This window comes from Mixophyes fleayi, chromosome 3, assembly GCF_038048845.1.
Source record: "Mixophyes fleayi isolate aMixFle1 chromosome 3, aMixFle1.hap1, whole genome shotgun sequence".
NCBI lineage: Eukaryota > Metazoa > Chordata > Amphibia > Anura > Limnodynastidae > Mixophyes > Mixophyes fleayi.
This window is the reverse complement of record NC_134404.1, coordinates 29,261,080-29,270,138: the sequence shown is the minus strand read 5'-3', so window position 1 is coordinate 29,270,138 and position 9,059 is coordinate 29,261,080. Positions and strand designations below refer to the sequence as shown.

General features: G+C 38.1%; 1 protein-coding gene across 1 annotated transcript in view; it reads left to right on the top strand.

Annotated features, from left to right (window-relative positions):
- The first annotated feature begins 1,853 nt into the window (after positions 1 to 1,853).
- The window catches only part of LOC142143454 (cytochrome P450 2K1-like), a 29,443-nt gene continuing 22,237 nt past the window's right edge, over positions 1,854 to 9,059 (top strand). Inside the window, exons 1-3 of the mRNA XM_075201304.1 lie at positions 1,854 to 2,036; positions 4,198 to 4,360; positions 4,835 to 4,984. Of these exons, the coding sequence (XP_075057405.1) occupies positions 1,854 to 2,036; positions 4,198 to 4,360; positions 4,835 to 4,984 (496 nt within the window). The remainder of the gene's footprint in view (positions 2,037 to 4,197; positions 4,361 to 4,834; positions 4,985 to 9,059) is intronic.

The window sequence follows — 9,059 nt, the reverse complement described above, 5'->3', positions numbered from 1 at the left end:
AGCTTAAGCATTCCATTTGTGTATACTAAAATATAGTATAAGCTTAACATACTTGATGAGCTCTTGTGGCTGGATATATATAGAATGCTCTAACTTATGATCACTAGTAAATGTCTGTAAACATATATACACTTGTCTATGATAGCATTGAAGTGTGTTTTAATTTTTTTGCTCATTTAAAACAACTGATTATTCCTTGTTGGTCATTTGAAAGGCTGAGTTGTATTATAGTGATTTAGTTGGTTGATTATAAAAATATTGCAGTTGCTGTTATGGCTTAAAGGAAATGACAAGATAATTGTTATGAACATTTGTTATGTGGTTATAATTCATTATCAATTCTTACAGTAACTTATCAGGATACTAAAAGCCCTCAAGAGCCTCTGTGTCAGACTGAAGGTACAAGACTGCAGGATTAGGGCTTTTATATAGGTCATGGGAATCTGCTCTGAATTTGAATATCTGTATTTCTGTACAGTAGGTCATACTTACCAACTTTCTTCACTTTCGTCATTTGACAGCGGGGGGCGGGGCCAAACACTGCGATTCACCGGGAATCGCAGCGTTTGGGATCTAATTCTGCCCACTTCACTAGGAAGTGGAGCACTTCCTAGTGAAGTGGGCAGAATTCGGGAGATTGCCACACTCGCCCGGGAGTCCGGGAGACTCTTGAAAAATGCGGGAGTCTCCCGGACATTCCGGGAGAGTTAGCAAGTATGCAGTAGGTGGTGTGCTAGTGTTTATAATACACAATTTTCCCAAATAAATATCGAAGTGATGACATCAGATCTCAACGATTTCACTATTGATATCAGAACACAACATTGTTACAGATAATATTTACAAAAGGTTTCAGATATATTAGTAATACTTCCATTGAGAGGATTGTTCTTATAGGGACCTTAAAACGCATAAACTGGGAATAAACAGATAGATGAGGTGATGGATAATATGTATTTTGGTTGACCTACTGCATTTGTCCATCAAAAAATGAACATTTAATTACTTGTTATTTTAACTTTCACTTGAATTCTTCTTCTCATTTTAATTTAACATGTTTATGATGTTGTATTTTTGTGACTCCAGAAATAATTTTGTAAGATCCTCTGTGAGACTCATTAGCAGTTTGATGCCATTGCTTAGCGCATGTTGTATGGTTTCTCCATGTGTCCTGTTAACATTAAGCACAAAACCATTGATTTGCAATACCACAGTTAATCACATGTATTGTTAAATTATTGCAAATATATGAGATCACTGAATGACAGATTCTAGCATTGATAAATCATGAAAAACTTATTTTAAATTAAAATAAATTAAATTAATTGGCAGCATATATGAACTGAGCAGAGATAGCTGTTTGTCACTTGTAATACAGAAAAAAATGAATACCAGAGTGATTTATAGTTAACTCCATTTTGGCAACAAATGTCTAACGGTGTTATAAAATAAATATTTTTTTTTAAGAAAGGCAGCATGTTCTCACCCCAAATCCCTAACTAGACCCCATATGATTCTGGGCTATTAACTTTGAGAAACCTGTTTAAGTTACAAAAGCGTTGTGGCTTAAAATCCACAATAACACCGCTGAACACCTTTAATTAGCATCAAAAGGTATAACCAACAGTTAAAACCTGTAGAAAGACATAATATAAACTAGCTGCATTCTTGTGTGGTCTCATCTACATGGGCCTTACGGTCTTGCAGTTCCCTCTTTTTTACTCTAATGGCCGGAACCATAGCAAGACAGGAGTGAAATCCTCATTGACTGTGGTTTGTTTTGTACTTTGATATCAAATAATGTGTTTCCTTATAAAAGAACTATGTTTTATCTCACTCTCTCTACAGAAGACATGATTACCATCGACCCTGTCACAATTCTTTTGTCTGTTGTTGTCATCCTATTTTTAACCAATGTTTTTAACAACCGGAAACAAGATAATAACAAGAATTTTCCCCCTGGACCAACGCCTTTACCGTTCATTGGAAATATGCACATGATCGACATGGGAAAACCTCATAATACATTTATAGAGGTAATACAGTACTTCTACTAAATACCACTAAATCTTTTAAATCTTCCACTTTATTTTCAAACTTTACTTTACTTATCCCTTCTCAGTAATAGTACTCTGGGCAGGGATTCCCACCATTCAATCTAACTAGCAGAGTCCTATCACTCTCATCTAGCTATGATATCTGCAACTCAAAGACAGTGCTGTTCTGTTCTCCCCATGACTGAGAAGATCTGATACGTCAGGCTTTTGAATAGAAGTGAAAGACCCCCACCAAAATACTTTAATTGAAAACCACTTTAAATTTAATGGATATGTCCACTCTTTGAACGACATAAGGTTTATTTAATCACATTTTATCTAGGTGCAGCATTTGTATAAAAATATATCAATCAGACTCGTACTCTCACTTGAGCTAGACAGATATAAGCCAATTACATTTTTGTTGCCACTAAATGCAATGTTAGTAAAAAGTCCTTTGTGAATTTAGCTTAAATAGACTCAAAGGGCCTGAGTAATTAAGGACAGTGGGCCTGATGCATTAAGGATCTTAACTTAAGAAACTTCTTATTTAAGTCTCCTGGACCAAACCATGTTACAATGCAAGGGGTGCAAATTAGTATTCTGTTTTGCACATAAGTTAAATACTGACAGTTTTTTCATGTAGCACACAAATATCAACTTTACATTTCAGTGTACAAATAAGCTATCAAGTATTTGTGTGCTACATGAAAAAGCAGTCAGTATTTAACTCATGTCACTTCCAGGGCAACGGCCGGATGCTGAGAACTGTCCCTAGGCGTAACAAATAAGCTGGGCACATGCACAGACAATAGCACAGCCTGTGGGCTGATTAAGTAGCCTCTTGCTATGTATAGCATATAGCCTAATTAATCTAGTTGGTGTATTAGGCAAAGCCTGTGAGTAATTTCAGAGCTAGGCTCTGATTGGCTAGCAGTAGTATTTAGGGCAGTGAGGACTGAGCCTCACTGCCGGTTATAGCGTCCTGTTTCAGTACTGCTGCCTGCTACCTTGTTCCTGTGTTTGGTGTTTAAACCTAAGATTGATTACCCGCGTATGACCCTTTCCTGTTCCTGAACTCTGAACCTGTGCTTCTGACCCTGATCTATTGCCTGAACCTGGATTCTGAACCTGTGCCTGTGACCCCTGACCTTGGCTTGTTCTCCGGCTACGTTGTCTGCTGCCGGCACCATTTCTGGCCTGGACCCCACGCTGCTGTCTATCATAATACGCTATTCCTAGGTTCTCCTTAGCCGGTACACATCTCTCGACCCTCTGTGTGTCCGTAGCCAAGTCTGTCCCCACCACTACGGGCAACAGTGAAAACCAGACTCCAGAGCAGACTCCGGGTTTTGCTGTACTGGCTGAAGGAGTTCCTAACAGTCTGTTCACACCCATATGTGACTTGTATATACCAACCAAGAAAACCCTCCACACTAAAAAGTTATAACACCACATCATCTATAGATGATATTTTTCATAAATAAAGGAATGATTCTAATTGAATTGGGTGCTCTCTCTGTAGTATAAGAACAACATGTGTAGCTTAAGAAAAATATAAAAGATACTACTGTTGAGAAGCACACCAAGAGAAATTCATCTGAAAAGATGAAAAGACTATGATAATCCTGGCTCCCAAAACTAAATTGAAGTCATTATGTGGTAACCCCAAGTAGTGGAATACTGACACACATTAATAAAATATAACTTTTATTCAAACTTGCAATTTATATTGCTTCCCTTAATATTCTCACATATATTATTTTTATATTTTGCGTTTTAGTTTCCCTGTTTTTAAGCATGTTTACACAAAAGTTATTTTTATTAATGTGTGTTAGTATTCCAATGTTTCCACTACTTGGGGAGCCAGGATTATCATATTATTTTTGTCTTTTCAGATTAATTTGTCTTTGTGTTCCTCTCAACAGTAGCACCATTTGGGAAGTGACCAGCTGGCATATAAGGGTTGAGGGAATACTTGAAAAGAATAACTTAAGCCTCATATACTAGATGGACCATTACACACTGGATGCGGTGAGCCATCAACATTTGTGTGAAAGAGAAACATAAGTGGGCTGATTATGGGAAATGGGAGCCAATTTCAAAGCTTAAATAGTTCATAATTGTTCTTTTAATGGCTTGTTCTTTACTGTCTTTGTAGTTGTCGAAGAAGTACGGCTCAATATTCAGTGTCCAATTAGGTTTAGAAAAGTTGGTCATCTTGTGTGGTTATGACACTATAAAAGATGCTCTAATCAACTATGCTGAGGAATTTTCCGAAAGACCCGATTCACCACTGCTTGCTGAAGCATCAAAGGGAAATGGTAATTATTTTGATTTAAGGGCATTAGAAAACATAAAAAGTTCAGAGTTGGATGCATACATTAAAGTCTTGCTCTATGAATAAAAAATTTCAGTCCCTGCTAACCTTACTTGCTTAAAACAGCTCACTGCCTCCTCAACTTCTTCTGCTCTCTACTCTGCGCTTCACTTCTGCTCAGACAGGAAAGGAAGTATAATTTAACTTTGGAGCCTTAAGAAAGCTGACTCGTGAGCAAAACATACTGGGGCTTCACAAACCTTGTCGTGTAGGAAGTCACACAGCAGGGAACAGTTTAAAATCCCTTCCGACCGCAGGCACCACATAGGGGAGTATGACCGGGTGGGGGATGGGGGGAGATTGTGACATTTAGTTAGGAATTACCTTAATTTTGGTAAAATTCATATCTTAACATAATTTTTTTTATAAATGCAGAAGAAATAAGTGTAACAAAGTGACATGTATTCATTCTATTCAGGTATTCTCTTTGCTCATGGTGAGAACTGGAAAGTGATGAGACGATTTGCCCTCTCAACGTTACGAGACTATGGGATGGGGAAGAAGAGCATAGAAAACAAGATTAATGATGAATGTGAATATTTAATGCAGACATTTAGATCTCATGGAGGTGAGTGTATGCTTTTGTACTTTACAACTTTCATAATCAGATAGACATATATATATATATATAGAGAGAGAGAGAGAGAGAGAGAGAGAGAGAGAGAGAGAGAGTGTAAGATCTCTTTAATCCTATTGTTTTAAGTAATAATTGAGATGAGCAGATTTCCAATATCATTTTCTTTTCTTTATTAAAAGTTAAGATACAGCCCAACAAATTCCAAGCAAAACAGCATGCTCATGGTCTCAATGCCAATTTACGATGTATCTTTAGTTAACTCATTCTTTTATAGAAAATGTTACTCATCATTGACAGAAACACCAAGGGGTAAATGTATTAACATGCGGGATCTTCAACACCCGCGAGTTCAGCGTCTTCGGCGATTAAATTTAAAGCGGCACTGCATTGTAAAGGGAAACTTCCCTTTACAAGGCAGCGCCGCTTTAAATTTAAGCGCTGAAGACGCCGAACTCGCGGGTGTTGAAGAATCCGCATGTTTATATATTTACCCCCAAGGGGTATATTTACTAAACTGTGGGTTTGAAAAAGTGGAGATGTTGCCTATAGCAACCAATCGGAATCTAGCTGTCATTTTGTAGAATGTACTAAATAAATGACAACTAGAATCTGATTGGTTGCTATAGGCAACATCTCCACTTTTCCAAACCCGCAGTTTAGTAAATCTAGCCCCAAGTATCTTTGACAAAGCCACACCTTCCCAGATTTACGCAAATGCTTTATAACATTTATCTTCCATAAATTGATAGGTTATTGGCCATTAATTTTGGCCCTTCTTGTTGAAATTCAAGCTCATTAGTTCATTATATTGAACTAATTGGTAAAATAGGATTTTTGTTAATTATTACTTTGACAATTCATATCATTTTTTGTCTACATACTAATTCTACATACTAATACATTATACATACTAAGTAGGTAGGTCACCTATAAAGCATTTCATCACTTAATATATGTGCAACTGAAAATATATTGTAAACATACAATCACATCATGATAAGCTTGAAGTGAATCTTAATGCGTCTGGAGAAAAGATAAAGCAGTCATCATCATAAACTTAATGGTGATAACTGACTTAGATATACTGGAGTAGGTAGGTTAATGGTATGCAAGTGTTAGTGGGGGTAATAATGTTATGTGGATGATATTAATGTAAAGTGGGGTATTTATTAAATGTGTATGGTATTAATTTGATGTTCGGGCTGGTTGGATGGGAAAATTATGAAATCTGTTAAATGTGGATGCTATTTAATACCAGGGCTGGTTGGGTGAGAATTTACATATTAAACATAAATTATATAAATTTAATATTCAGTCTGGGTGAAGGGATGGAGGCCTATATTGTTCTCTCATTAGTTGGCTTTCCAGGAGGTGAATCACACTTGTCTGTTTTCCAGCATTCAGACAAGCAGTAACTGTACTTAGGACAGTAGCAACAATAAGTAGTGAAAGGTGCAAGAACAAGTTGGAGAAAGAAAAAATGGATCACATAATTTTGTTTTGGTAGCACAGTCAGGATTTTGAGGGACAAATTTATGGCATGGCTGTGTTTGACAGCTCAGAAAGGGACTGAGGACAAGGCTCAGTGAAGGGCTGAGTAGATTGATGAGTGAAGAGGACACAGTGAAGGGCTGAGTAGAAGACTCAGTGCGAGACTGTTGTGTGTCCTGAAAGAGTCAGGAGATCAGAGACAAATGACCAGTTGAAGACAAGAGGGTCTCCTGCCCTGAAGGGAGTATGAGACCCCACTGCCTGACTGAGGAGGTAACTTAGAAGTACAAGGACTGAGAATTCATGTTCAGTCACTAAAACAAAGAGTGCTAAGTGGCCTAACTAGCTACTGGTTACACAGGAGCCATGAAGTGAGGTAGTGCCCTGAATGGGAGATAGGCGTTTGCTGCTTTTATTAGACCAATGTTATTTTGCTGTAAATTTGCGGATAATTTAAGCTCATTTCTATTTCAAAAGTCTGAGTTTCCTGGGTTATTTATTTATTATCATTTAGTTGTATGGTACCCTTTTGTGCACCTAAACATTATACCACTGATTTAACTGTAATTGATCTTTTGCTAATTAAACTAAAATAAAAAAAGATTAGTTTAGCTGAGTATGGCAGACTTGCAGGGGTTGATCTGGGTATATTGGCATATATATCTGCACTCATCTCATCATCTCACCCTACAACCTGTAACTTTGACCCTTTTCCCTCCCAATTTCTCTGTTCCCTTTCCATCACTGCATGCCCACCTCTAGCTCACCTCTTCAACCTGTCTCTCTCCACTGGCACATTTTCATCTTCCTTTAAACATGCGCTCATCTCACCGATTCTCAAGAAAACATCTCTTGATCCAACCTCTCTCTCCAACTACCGCCCTATTTCTCTCCTCCCCTTTGCCTCCAAACTTTTTGAGTAATTAGTGTACAAAGACATGTCTCTCTTTCTCTCCCATCAATCTATTCTTGACTCTCTGCAATTAGGCTTCTGCCCTGAGCATTCCACTGAAACTGCTCTTACAAAAGTGATGAATGATATATGTGCTGCAAAATCATTTCTCCATATTCATTCTCCTGAACTTCTCTTCTGCTTTTGACACTGTTGATCACCCTCTTCTCCTACACACCATTCGCTCTATTGGCCTTCATGACAATTCTTTTCTGTCTCACTTCCTACTTATCAAAGCACTCCTTTTAGTGTTTCTACCTCTGGCACAGCCTCCTCTCCACTTCCACTATCTGTTGGGATCCCACAAGGCCCTGTTCTTCCCCTTTTTTTTCTTCCCCTGTACACCTCGTTACTTGGGGCACTAATTTGCTCTTTTGGCCTCTAGTATCACCTGTATGCTAATGACGCCCAAATCTATATCTCTTCCCCTGACCTCTCTTCTTCTGTACTATCTCATGTAACCAACTGTCTTTCTGCTACTTCAGCACAAATGTTCCTCTGCTACCTAAAGCTTAACATGTCCAAAACAGAGCTTATCATCTTCCCACCTGTCAGAGTCACCACCTCCCCTCAAATCTAACTCACTGTCAATAACACCACAATTTCCTCCTGCCTAATTCCTCTCATCCAGACTCTCTCCCAGTCTTGTCAACTCTACCTAAAAATCATTGCCAGAATACAATTTTTCTTACTCATCATGCTACCAAAACTCTGATCCATTCTCTCACCATCTCCTGTCTTAACTACTGCAACCTTCTGCTATCTGGCATTCCTGACACCCATATATCCACACTTCAATCCATCCTAAATGCTGATGCAAGACTGATCTTCCTCTCTCACTGCTCCACATCTTCTGCACCACTTTGCAAATCCCCATACTGGCTCCCAGAATCCAATTGAAATTATTTACCCTTACCTACAAAGTCCTCAACAACACTACACCTTCATACATCTCAAATTTCACATCAATATACTCTTGCTCCCACTCTCTTAGTGCTACCTTCGACCTGCACCTTGTCTTTTCTCTAGTAACCACCTTTCACTCCCACCTACAAGACTTATCCCATGCTGCTCTACACTTATGGAACTCCCTACCACGCCCAATCACACTTTCCCACAGCCTTAAAATCTTTAGATGCTCTCTGAAAACCCATATCTTTTTTAGAGCTTATTCCCACTAATGCACCCTCACAACTTTTCAGTCTCCACTCTAAGTCCCAGATGCTCCTCTTGTTTCATCTGTTTGATTTTCCACTTGGAATGTTAGTTCTCTAATGAGCAGGGTCCTCCATACCTTTAGTTTTCATGTCTGCATTTATTTTGTCTACCTTGTATGCCTCTGCTTTATGTATATTCTGTTTTCCCTAGTGTATGGCGCTGCGGATCACTGTGGTGCCTTACAAATCTATGATAATAATAAAAGTAATAGTAACAAAAATTATAATAATAAGAATATTGGGACCATTGTAATGTCTTGCTAAGGCAAATTTGATGGATGGATTGTTGAATGAAACAGAAGTTGTATGAACAAATGTGAAGTATTTTAAATTTGTCACTCTCTGGCATGGATGTCATGGACACTGTAGTGTTATTATCTTTGATGACTAGTAGTGTCAAAAGTTG